Source organism: Morone saxatilis, unplaced genomic scaffold (assembly GCF_004916995.1).
Source record: "Morone saxatilis isolate NCDOM2014 unplaced genomic scaffold, NCSU_SB_2.0 Contig4, whole genome shotgun sequence".
Classification (NCBI taxonomy): domain Eukaryota; kingdom Metazoa; phylum Chordata; class Actinopteri; family Moronidae; genus Morone; species Morone saxatilis.
The window spans coordinates 1,080,450-1,093,914 of NW_023339984.1; the positions used below are offsets into that span (position 1 = coordinate 1,080,450).

General features: G+C 39.5%; 2 protein-coding genes across 2 annotated transcripts in view; one reads left to right on the forward strand and one right to left on the reverse strand.

Annotated features, from left to right (window-relative positions):
• The window catches only part of si:ch211-212k18.7 (macrosialin), a 12,373-nt gene extending 4,900 nt beyond the window's left edge, over positions 1-7,473 (reverse strand). The window contains 4 exon segments of the mRNA XM_035675173.1: positions 4,417-4,536; positions 4,924-5,121; positions 5,123-5,394; positions 7,341-7,473. Coding sequence (XP_035531066.1) covers positions 4,417-4,536; positions 4,924-5,121; positions 5,123-5,394; positions 7,341-7,389 — 639 coding nt within the window. The 5' untranslated portion in view covers positions 7,390-7,473.
• Positions 7,474-12,165: 4,692 nt separating this feature from the next.
• The window catches only part of ing2 (inhibitor of growth family, member 2), a 19,057-nt gene continuing 17,757 nt past the window's right edge, over positions 12,166-13,465 (forward strand). Inside the window, exon 1 of the mRNA XM_035675683.1 lies at positions 12,166-12,440. Within this exon, the coding sequence (XP_035531576.1) occupies positions 12,296-12,440 (145 nt within the window). The 5' untranslated portion in view covers positions 12,166-12,295. The remainder of the gene's footprint in view (positions 12,441-13,465) is intronic.

The window sequence follows — 13,465 nt, forward strand, 5'->3', positions numbered from 1 at the left end:
TGTACATTAAGGAACAGCTCATAGCAGGTAAAATATTTAAGGTTGCATTGCAACTTATTGTGTGTTAATATTAAAATCATTCAGCTTTAAAGTGTTTGGCTTGTTAGCCACAGTTAGCAACCAACCCAATCTAGCGTAGTTGTTGTTGTTAGTACGTCATCTTAGCGCGGCGCCAGTAAACGTCCCATGGCTGCATTCATGCAGGCTCGGAAAGGCTGAAGCCTACAGAACAAACATCGGTTATAAAAACCTGATACCGATAATTCCCGATATTACATTTTTTAGTGAATATCCCTATTATTTATTATTTATTATTTATTTATTATTGACTGAGTGACATATTTTATGGATATTTCATATAATATTCAACAATAACAGCAGAGAACAGCTGATAAACTGATGAACCCAAACAGTGAACTCAATAACTGCAGGGTGTTTGATTATTTCCTGTTAATATTGATCACAGATGAGATTTCCTGATATTTTCATACAATTCTCTGTTTGTATTCTGTATTGTTTTACTTTTCAACAGTCAGAGAGACCTCATAGAGTTATTTATTCTCATTTTATCTCTCTTCTAACAGCTCTGTGAACAAAGTTTGTGTTCAGGTCTTTTAAGTTTAGATCTTAAATAAGAATTTAAACTTTTATCTTAATTCTTCACAGAAACCACCAACTTCCTGCAGTGATAGTGTCCAGCTGTTCTCTGCTGTTATAAGGAGCCAGTGGTATAATCCATAAAGTGGATTCTTTACAAACTTTACATTTGGGTGGCAGAAGACCGTGAGAATGAGAGCCTGAAATAACAGAAATATAATAAGTTGTTTCCATATTTAAAAGCTCCCCGTGTATTTGAGCTGCAGGTTTGTGTTGTTCATGTCGGCGGAAACAAACGATGTGAGGAGGGAGAATAAAAGTCTGAGGGGGATTCTAAATAAAAACACGATCTGACCCTGAAATGAAAAAGTATCTTCATATTCTGACGGAAACACCTCAGATGTTTCATTCACATTATTCACCCCGTCTCCAGCAGCCCTCTCCTTTGTTTCTCGTGGTGTTTGCGGTGGAATGAATTGCCGACAGTTTCAGTCACGATGAATATGAAGCGAGCTCGATGCCCCCGCTGTGCGCCTGTGTGTGTCTGTTGTGAGGGTTTCACTTGATCTTTTGCAAATCCACTAAACGCATGCATCCACACACCCACACCGGCGTCTCCGGCGTCTGCTCGGGTGGGTCGGAGGGCCAGCGACTACACCCATCTGTCACCCTCCTCCTCCCCCTTCCTCACCCCTCCTCGCCTCCATACGAGACAATAAGAGCATGAGCTCAAAGTGTCTGGAATGAAAAACAAGAAGCAAACAGAGAGAGAGGAGTCGGACACGGAGAGTTACTGGGCGGTTTCCAGTTGGTCGCGATCCAAAGAACGATGGTGGAAAACCAAAAGAGCGAGTAGAGTCGGAGCGTGTTGTTAGTTCTCTCAAATCAACTCAATTATTCACCAATTACAGCACATGAAAGTCATTATTTATGAGGTAAAGTAACTTTTTAACTGTTGTTTTAAACAGTTTTGCTGGTTTGTTAGCTTTTCTTTTGGGGAAGAAACTGCGGTTATATATATATATATATTTATATCACTCTGTTCACAGCCACCAGACTCCATTTACAAAAACAGTAATTTTACCTTTCTCGATCTAATAAAGATTCAAGTTTTTCTAAAAAAGAAAATAATAAATTACCTCAACAAAAGATTGTTTTCTGTTGAGTTTTCTGAACTGTCTCTTTTATCTTTTTTCAACATAGATTAGCCTAGCACGTAGCATAGCATAGCTAAGTACAGGAAGTTGACGGAGGTTCGGTCTGTTGTCGGATACTTTTATTGGATAAAATCATGCAGAAACACTCACTCCTCACTGCTCGTGTCGATGGTATCTGAAGTGTTGAAGCTTTTTCTAAAAACCAAAACGCTCCTGTGACATTTAGAAACTGCTTTTACTCAAACACGACCTCACTTCCTCCAGACAACGGCGCTACATCACTTCCCATCACATCAACATTCAGGGAGCTTTCAGTGTTCACCGCTGACATTTAGGCATTTCGCTGACACCCGCAGACAACAGAATCAACTCCAGCTGAAGATTATACGCCACTAATTGGGGAGGTTAAAGGTCACAAAGGGACACTGACCCGAGCAGAGGTGGACCAATTAACTGCTGACAGAGATATTTTAGGGGAAGCTGAAGGACAAACAGTCAGCGAGCGGCGAGCGCCCGGAGAGACGGTAAAATAAAGAAAGAGAGGAAGAGTGGAGGAGTCGGAGAGTCCCCGTCCGGGAGCGCCGGCTGTTTGAGGGCAGCCTGACCTCCGACACAAAAACAAACCTCTCCGCTCTCTCGGGGAAAGTGCAACCTGGAGCGCCTCGTCGGAGCACGCACCTTGTTTCCATGACAACAGAGTGCTGCTCTCAGCTCACCTGTGAGAGTTTGATCCTGCAGCGTTTCGTCCTGAACCTGAGGGCCGGTAACGCGCCGCACATTCACAGACTGCAGATTCTTTTATTTTTTTAAAGTATATTTTTTTATGGCTTTTATGATAGTGACAGCTGAACACAGACAGGAAAGGGGAGCAGAGAGAGGGGATGACACGCAGCAAAGGGCCGCAGCACGGATTCAACCCTGGGCCGCTGCAGCAAGGACTGCGGCTTGGTACAGGGGTCGCCAGCTCTACCCACTGAGCTAACCGGGCGCCCCGCAGAACAAATTTTTACCATTGTTATTCAGAGCTGCTACATGGAGTAATACACACTTCACACTTGTGGACATACAGCAGGGAGAGAGATGGTAAGCGCCTTTCTAGTCTTCCGACCTCTCAAAGCACTTTTACACTACATGGCACATTCACTCTTTCACACACATTCACTCAGTGATGGCAGTCCATTTATACACATTCACACACCGATGCACGGCATCAGGAGCAATTCGGGGTTCAGTATCTTGATCAAGGTGACCTCGACATGTGACAGGAGGAGCCGGGGAATGAACCAACAACCTTCTGATTGGGGGACGACCCGCTCTGCCTCTGCACCACATCCGCAGCCTGGTGGAGCATGGGCTCGCCACGTTAGGGGCGCCCGTGAGCAGTTTCTTGGGGTTGGTTGCCTTGCTCAAGGCACTCGGCAGTGCACAGGAGGTGAAACTGGCACCTCTCCAGCTATCAGTCCACACTCCATATTGTGTTCTGTGGGATTTGAACAGCCCCCAAATTTCCAAGAATATGACAATTTACCCTTCTTAAGTCCCATCCTTTTGGAAACTTGGTCAAATTCCTCCTTTCCTGTTCTTAGATATGCTATGTGCTAGGCTAGTAAATGTTGAAAAGACTACATTTTGTGGATGGTTAATAAAATAAATAAAATAAAAAATAAATAAAAATGTAGTATGTTCCTTTGTTGTAGTATCTTTATTTGCCGAAGTATGTTTTCTAATTAATGTTTCGCTTTTTTAAAAATCTACATGCTTGCTTTGGCAATATGTACAGTGTTATGTCATGCCACTAAAGCGATCTGAATTTGAATTGATAAAGTATATGTTTGCTGAAATATATACTGTACACATACTGTATATAGTCACATCTTCAGTTAGCTAATGTTAGCAAAAGGTTAGTTAAGTGGCTAACAAACAATGTATGTAAATTAGCTAGCTAATGATTGATGTAGATTAACTAGTTAGCTAGTGTTTTGCTGACATTAGCTAAATTAAGATGTGACTATATAGCTATATGTCGCTTATAACTTTTAACTATATCATCATCTTCTAAATGTGGTTGTCTTTTCAACAAAGACGAGTAATTGTGCATTGAGCAAGATTTTAGAAGGACTTTCTACCATACTGGAAGTTATGCTTGTGACGTTACTGAATAGATTGACACACACAATGTACCACTATATTTTTAGGTTATCTCATCTCTATACAGGTTCTTGTATAGTTCAACATTATTTGTTCACAGTAGGGTTGGGGTTTTAATCATCCTTTCAGTTACTGAACCAGTGGTTGTTGGGCCTTTGCAAATATAATCAATGGAACTATGCTGAATTTGCTAAAGTAATTACATCAAGGTTATGAAAGTTAATTTGACAGTGATACACTGGTGTTAAGCTTAACATTCACAACCTGTTCATCTGGATTGCGACTTGGAAAACCATAATCATCATAGTGTTGTGGCATGAGGCGGTGCGAGGCAGTCATCCTGTCACATGCTCTTAGAACAGGCTTGTCAACTGCACTTCCTGTTATTTAGAAATTCTCCTCTGATTCCATTTTCTATGTGAAATTAGCCAAGACGTTTCCTAAAATGCCAAATCAAGGACAAAGTTTTGAGGATTATACTTTCACGTTTGTGACAAATAGGAAATCAAAATACCTTGTTGAACATGAAGGTGATGGAACCCTCTTTGAAGTCGAGGGTAAGGTTAACTTTGGTGTCCTGACAGCTTCCCTTTGTTTGGACCATGTTCGGCTGAACAACGAAGGTTCCATTGGCCTGAGAGATGAACAGAGAGAACTTGTTTCAGAAGGTACCACGTCAACTGCATTGTTACTTAGAGAAACGTTATTGTTTTGTCATGTAGGAAAAGCAATTGTCACATGCCACACAGATGACACAAATCTAACCTTCCACAAACCCACCGCAATGAGGAAATCAAAAGTTGCATGAAAACCTTTTCTCAATTCCTAAAAATAGAATGCTGACAATGCGTTGCTGAAAGCTGAGTCAGAGGTCCGTGCCGGAAGTTCTTTCCATGCTAACAAATTTCTACATGGCTTAATGAATCCCTAAATGCAAGTTTAAGATTCAAATTTGCTCAAGCCGGACCACAAAACTGTCTTTCCTGGGGCTCTTGTATCTATTTTGACTAATGAAGTGTACCTTTGGTGTTGCCAGTCGGATCTGTAGCGCCATTATAGCCATCAGGCACATCACTTTCTTGTTGTCCGACAGAGTGTAGTTTCCTACACTCACGTTGGCTGGGGCAGTAGGTGAAGGAGAAGGTGTAGTTGTAGGTTTTGGGGTTGTAGGCTTGGGCTTGGGAGTATGTGGTTGTAGTGCTTGGGAAGTTGTTTCGGTTCGTAGGTTTGGGCTTGGGAGTTGTGGTTGTAGGCTGGAGTTGTGGTTTGTAGGCTTGGGCTTGGGAGTGTGGTTGTGGCTTGGGAGTTGTGGTTGTAGGCTTGGAGTTGTGGTCTGTAGGCTTGCTTGGATTGTGGTTGTGGCTGGGAGTTGTGGTTGTACTGGGAGTTGTGGTTGTAGGCTTGGGAGTTGTGGTTGTCTCTGCAAACTCGCCCGCAGGGGACACGGTTGCAGAAGGTTTGGATTTCTTTAGGTCTTCAGCCAATGACAGTGCTTCAGTCAAAAAACAAAGGAAGAAACAAGTAATTATCTTCAATTTAGATGCTAGATCTTCTTACCCAGTCTGCCTGCTGCTGCTGCTGATGATGATGTGTCTGATGATAGCACAATTTAGCCTAATTTGATTAAACTTGTGAGGCAGCTGAAATCATGCAAGAATCCATCTGGTGGACCAAATCAGCGTCCTATGAGGAACCACTGGCAGCTACTTTTTGAGCTACGGACGTGGTTTAACACTAGCTGTGTGTGAGAAATGACTGATCACTCAAATACGACAATGGTGGCTGCTAAAGAGGTTAATGTAGATGCTGCTAGCATCAATTATATCAGAACTGGGGAGTATTTCTTCATTGAAAGAAGAGCAAAGAAGAACGTTTTCTGCATTGAAAAGATGTTTTCTCTCTCCCCCGACTATAGCTAGAGTTTGACTACGTTATAACAACAACTCCAAACAAAACTCTCTCGCTCTAGGGTGTTTTTCAGCCTGTTTTAGCATGGTTTAGTGATAATTCTCTGGGGGTCTTTCACATTACACGGTCGTTTAATTCACTGTTAATATAAAACAAATACACATTAGTGCAGCTTTACTGGATGTTGACTAGAACTACTGATCTTTGCACTGTGAGCAACTTCAAACAAACAGTAAAACAGCACACTCATTTAGTTTGATAGCAACTGCTTTCCATGTTGACGTCAGCTGACACTGCCAACACATTTATGACTCTGCTCTGTGTTTTCAGTGCACAGGTTATCTGCAGGTTCAGTGGTTATTTAAATGTTTCATTTTAGGATTCAGATAGAACCGGTGACTGGGCTTTATACACAGAGGGTTCACTTTAAATAAATATATTTTCATTAATTTGTCGATTTTGTTCTCCATTAATGGATTAGTTGTTTCGACCAAAAATAAAAATGTTAAAAATGTTCTCCAAAGCCCAAGGAGACATCTTCAAATATCTTGTTTTGTCTACAGCCTTAATATATCCCCTTTACTGTCATAGAGGACTAAAGAAATCAGAAAAAAATTCACTCAGAGAATTTGGACAGTTTTTCTTGAAGATTGTTCCCGCTTTCATGCTACTGATTGTGTTGAGCTTGAGCCAGCTGTCAAACACAGGGGTGGGGGATTTTAAACAGGCATATAGTGAGCATTAAGTAAACAACAACCAAAGCACAAATTAATATTTTTTCAAAAAAGCACAATTCTAAACCATATGATTTGATATCTTTTTATAGTAAGATTAATTTAGTAATTAAACATGCTTAAAGCTGCAGAAAGTAACTTAATAAAAATAACTTTCTGTTATATTCACTGAAACTTTCACTATATCCTGACAGTAGTACATGAGACAGATAATCTGTGAAAAAGACTGAGAGAACATGACAAAAAGTTATTTTTTTATAAAAATATAAAGTCACTTGTTTACTAATAAGAATTGTAATACATGTATATTTGTATATTTGTATATTTATATGTATATTTCATCTGAAAAGTGGCTTACCTAGGCTAAAATCTGAAATGCTAACATTCACTGGAGTTTAGGCTTCAACAAGTTGCAGACTCATCTTAAAAAAAAAAAAAAGGCCTAATCTGCCAGCAGACATGTGACTCAAACCTGAAACACTATCGAAAGACTGCGGAAATTTCTGTTCCTTAAACAATCCAGGAAGTGACCCACAGGGCTCATAAAAACATGTAATGTCTCATTTAAAAAAAATTGCAAAGACTTTCTGATGAACGCATAATACAGGCTGCACATGATAGTTAACAGTATCCTAGTTCTGATATTTGTCACTAAATAAAGCAAGACAACTGGTCTACTGTTAAATATTGAATACTTATTTATGCGCAGGAGCAAAACTTTTTTTGTTCTTCACTAAAGTGCTGAAGCAGATTGTTTTTGCCTTCAGTCTGTCCCATGGAAACAGAAGGGTCTTACCTGACAGAGCACAGAGGCCAATAAAAGCGAACACAACAGCGGTCTTCATGGTGACAAGTTTCTGCTCTTCTTCTAACACTGGTTCACTGTGCGGCTGCCGCGCTGCGCCTCCGCTGATAAACAAGCGCCAAGCGTGAAGCTGCCGCAGGCGTAAACCTGACCGGAAACGCTGCATTTATAAAAATAAAAGCATCTCTAATTGTCAAATAAAATTGCAACAAGTAGCTTGTTAGACTACTATGTTATGTACAGTAAAGACAAAAAAACCCCATATTTCTAAATATCTAAATTACTATGTTAAATTTGACAGCATTAGACACCAAACTGAGGCAGCCAGGTGTTTTTTTTAAGGCTGGTAGATGCCATCCCATACCAGCCCTCTAGATCGGCCCTGAGTGCATGGTAAAAAGGGGAGCCAAAAATAAAAATTCTAAATACGTTTTTATACATGCATAAATAAAAATATCTATCTTTTTATATACAGAGATGTATTACCCTAGTTTAAAAAAAGTTATCTCAGGACACTTTTCAAATAGAGCAGATCTAGTACTCCTTATAAAATGTATATATATTTCATACAAATTCATGAATAATACTGTTTTTTCTTAATATATTCATATTTAAGTTAATAATAATTAAATTATAATTATATTATAATATTAAATTATTAGGCTACCGTAATCTGGAGTATTTTTGAAGACACACTGTAGACATATTATTTTGAAAGCACTAACCGGAAGCACTAGTGTTGCTTCTTAAAGGCTAATGATTGTTGTAAACTGTCCAAATGATATCAGTACTCGGGAAACGAAACCATTGAGACAGCAGGGAGGGGGCCTGTTGCTTAAAATGGTAGTTAAATATCACATGTTGTTTGAGAGCAGAATGAAACGAAACTGTGTGAAACTGGACTGACAGCTGCACTGGCCCCATGGTAATTTAGGACTACATTTACCATGACCATATCTCAACTACCTACATTGCATACAGTTTACTGGAGGAAGAAATTGGCTTTAGGCTTCCCTGTAGCCTACAGTACATGCGAACACACTCTTAACTGCAATAAGTACTAACAGCACCAGCAATAGACTAAGTAATAGTAGCAGCAGTAACAGTAATAGTAACAGTAGTAACAGTAACAGTAGCAGCAGTAACAGTAACAGTAGCAGCAGTAACAGTAACAGTAGCAGCAGTAACAGTAACAGTAGTACTGTCATAGTCGCGATAGTAGTAGTTGTCGTTATGGTATAGTAGGCCCAATAGTAGTGTAGTAATTATAGTCCTTAATACTGGTAGTTAGTTGTAGTAGTAGTAGTAGTAAATGACTGCTAGTGGGAGGCTGGTAGCAATTATAGTAGCAATAGTAGAATTAGTATTGAGAATAGCAGTGTGATGGTAGTAGTAGGGGAGAATGGGGTTGGTTGCCACACTTTCACTTTCACCTTTAATAGATTCCCTTTCAATGTATAATGGAAGCCTAAAGCGCCTTTAGTAGGTGTAGTTGCAGATGACAACGCCCCCCCCCAGCACGGTGGCAATGAAAAGCATGAAAAATGTAAAATGCGTAAGGGCCCCTGGGTACAGCCAGTGTTTGGTTTGTCTTTTCTGGGCTACTGTAGAAACATGGCGGTTCAACATGGTGCACTCATTCTAAGGTAACAAAAACAATTCTTATTTTCAGGTGATTATACACTAATGAAAACATACCTACGAATATTAAACATATAACATTATATTTTACACATGAACTGTCAAATAGGTCTTGACAACTTGTTATTTCAAAAGTTTAATAGAAACAACACATCTTCAGTATGGAAAAATCATTCCTATAAGTGCATTATTTATCCTTATGTAACAATATAAAGAACAATAACACTCATCCTTATGTCAGTCACTCACTATCACTCACATGTGACAAGCTTTCCCTAAAGGGACTTTTTGCTAGCAACTAAACTAACAACCGCATGTTGTAGCCTAGCTAAGCATCAATTATTATAAAGCATCAATATATAAAAGATGGATGTTGTGTCGCCACTTCTAAAGGCTAAAATATCCCGAAAACAGCCGCTGCCATCTTGGCTCGTTACTTGATTTGGAGCCAGACTCTGCAGGATTGGCGCCTTTTTATAGTTTCAAATAACTAATTAAAATGACATAAAACATCTTTGGGAAAAATGTATTTGACATGTACTTTGATTTTTTTGTTTGTCCCATGCAACGTTCCATCTGTTGTCATTTACTGCAGTCAGACACCAGGGGATGATGGACACCTTTTGGCTTTACTGTGGGGAGCTGTCATGTCGTCCATCTTTTATGTCAGTGTTATAAACCCATGATGTAAAAGCCTTGAGGAGAAGCGCTGGATATTTTCACTTCAGTGTCAATCTGAATAATAATTCAAATGCATCTTCTCTATATAAATGGTACCACCAAGTGGAATTTTCCTTCCACTAAAGCAAATTATAACATCATCTGTCAAAACAGCTGATGTAAAATAAAACAATTTATAATTAAATCATTATTAAAATGGTAGCCAATTCATTTTCTGTGTTTTTTCTATGTGACAACAGGTACATGTACTGTAATGTTGCTGTTGCCATCAACAGACAATAGACAGGACACTGAGAATATTTCCTGACATGTGACAGAAAGAGGAAATAAGATATTTCCCAAATACGCACACACATGTGGTTGACAGTGACACTGTTTTAATTATGAGCTTATCTGAAGGAGGAACTTCCATATTATCATAGTCAGGCCTATTCTCACCTCAACCTTGTGACTCTGTGTTCAGCAGGTGCCTTTGAAGTGCTTTGGATATAGCCAATGTGTGCGCTGTCAGCTCTGTTCCTGGCTGATCTCATTATTTACTGGCATTAACAGCCAGTTCACACAAGCTAAAGTTCCAGCTAATGCCACAGAAACATCAAAATTTTACTGGAAACAAAGTGGATCAGCAGTATTAGAGCAGAGTTAGGGTGAGGCTGAATCGACTGTGGTAGTAAAGGTAACTTCTTAGTCATACAGAGTACTAATAGTAGGCCCAATAGTAGTGGTTGCAACACAATCAAGGGCAACGTGTTAAAAATACATTCAATTTCCCAAATTAACTTTTGTTAAATTGTCTTTTGCACTACTATGATATTTTTTGTTTATGTGGTAATATTTACAAAATAACAGTTACTTTATGAGGTTTTTTTATGTGTAGAATATCCTTGAGGCAACCTACCTTGAGTCAATGAGCAGATGCACAAAGCCTATACTTCAGCGTTAGACAGGAAGAATGTAAACATTTACAATGCAAATTGGGTGAACTTGACCTCACTTCATGTTCAAAAATACTGTTGTGCTTTCTGTTTTGATATGGCTGCTTAGTTTGCAACAACTTGTTGCAACCATCCCCACCCCATCAGCCATGACAGAATATCATGTGGCAGCTAGACACGCTGACCTTGACACATACTACTACTTACGTGTCAAAAAACTTGATGATTCAAACTAAGTTTTGATTCATTCATACAAAAAGTCAGAAGAGTATGACAAAAATACTGCTCATGAATAAAATTACTTTCATACCTCCAAAATATAGATATTTTCTAATAAATAGAGAAGCACATGCTGATTTTCTCCTGTTTTCCTGATAGGGTCTAAATGAGTATGTGCAGTATGAGTGTCATCACGCTAGCATGTTTCTGATTGGAGGAATAAAAGTAGTTACAATCGCCCTGTTGCAAACGTCACCCATCTCCCCTACTCAGCCTGAAAAACTGTGGTAGAATGTCTTCTGTGGCTCTGGAGCGACAGTCTGAGGAAAATAAACCCTGGTTAAATTAAGTTTTCTAATGAAAGGCACTATCCAGTTGAATTATAGCAGCAGTAGTAGTAGAAGTAGGGTCCAGGATTTTCCCCCCAAAATCTTTCTGTCAAGTACCTCAATGTGAAAAATAAATATTTAGAACACTTTTAATACATATAGAGAATGTATTGTTGACATTTATAGTTTAAGGCCAAATTTATGTACAAAACATAGAAAAAATATCAGCAACACCAAATTCTTATGCGTTGTTAAAAATGTTGGTACAATAATAATATATGTAAACCAAGGTTAGAATACTCCTAAAAGTAGGTGTGAAAATACAATTTAATTAACTGGAATGAAAATAAAAACTAGACTTAAGAAAAACAATTCACTTAAAAAAAAATTGTGAACTAACTATGAAATTAAATAAAAATATACAGCAGGAGGCGTTGCATTTGTTTGCATTGTAATATTTTGACAAATACCCCCTGTATTATAATAAAGAAAAAACTAAAAATAATACTGAAACTAACAAAACCTAAACTAAAACTAAACATTTTTCAACCAAAAAACCCATTCTGGAAACTACCTGAAACTAAACTAAAACTAATGAAAAATGCAGAACTATAATAACCCTAAAAACTGCAGTAAAACAGGTTTTTATTTTTCAATTATGACTAAATTTCAATTTGACTCATTTCTGGCTAGGAAACACAACTTGATCATTTATTATCAAATATATTCATAATGTCTGTATGCCAAAAAAGACTTTAAAGGTTAATGTTGCTGCTGCGCTCTAATATGAAACAAAAACACAAGGTTTGTCTCCGTCTAAACTACGGTAGATATGTGTTTTCAATTTCCCCATTGGTTTAATTTCCCGGGAAAATGATTATGATAATGAGGTCACTGTCCACCAATCCTGAGCCCGCAAACCTAACTGGCCCCGCCTTTCATGACGACAAATGAGAGGAAACTGTACAATCCCATAAAAGGAAAATACTCCCGCATGCGCAGTGGCTTGATTTTTGTTTGAAGTGAACTGCTGCCTGGGACTGCCCTACAAGCTGCAAAGTCGCCAAGCATTTTGATTTTAACAGTATATTTTTCACATTTCCTCCATATTGTTTCAGTGCCTCTATGCATCGTAGAGACGATGTTAGGCCACCACTACCCAAATGCCGACAAGTCGCAACAACTGGTCAACTATGTGGAGGATTATCTGGAATGTGTGGAGTCCCTGCCTTTGGACATACAAAGAAATGTTTCTCTGCTTCGAGAAATTGATGCAAAGTATCAAGGTATTGTGTTTCCGTGTTTTTACCGGCAATTACAAGTGCGTGTGTAGAAGTGACAAACATTAACGGCAGTCTGACAGGGTGTGCTCGAATGGTGGAGCAGGCGCGAGCCTTGTGTTCCCATTTAGCAAAAAAAGCCGAGCTAACCGAACCATATGTAGTCCGATGTACAGCACAGCGGCTGGCTCTAATGTGGATAATGGCACTGACGAGACGACTGTTTAAATAACAAGTCAGTCATCCGTCAGTTAGCGTAGCCCGGATACACTCCGTCCTGTTTTGTGTGTGCCACCAACCTCAATGAGGAAAATCCTGAAATGTGATATTTCTTTCTCTCGACAAGCGTACATATACATTATGACCTCATACACGGTCTGTTGTGAATACATTGTGTTCAATGGCATATTCGGCATCAATATAGTGTGAAAACTATTGCTGTGTAATCATAAAATCGCAACTTTTTCAGTACACACTGCCGCCCACTACGGTGTTTCCGCGGTGGATTATTGTGCGAATACCGGGGAAAACAATGACTAAACTTGGGCATTTTTTTGCTGCTTGGTGCATGTAATGTATGCCGAAGCCCAGAACGTTGTGTGGAGGAGTATGAGATCATAAACTGTGTTCATTGAGGTGTGAACCCTTGACCGGTGAGTACGGTTAACATACACTGGCGTTTTTTAACGTAACAACAATCCTCATTGTTGCTTTATGTTGACGCAGGGTGAGCGGCGGCTTACAGCCAGCCTCTGTTAACAATAAGTTCCACGGCACCATCGACACATTATGTGACACACAGCGATAGAATTACCGACGCGTTACATTTCGGTTGTTTTTAATCGAGATTACACGTCTCCGAGGGCTGCTACGGTGTCTGCCTGCGCTCTGCTCCGTCGAGTGTGAGCCGCAGAGCCGGATGGCTCTTCTTCTAGGCAACCCCCTTCAACATCTGACTGCCGTCATTTCCTGTAGGCAGGGACTGACTGCAGCTCAGCCCTCCCTCCCTTCTCCTTCCTCCTTCCTCCTCC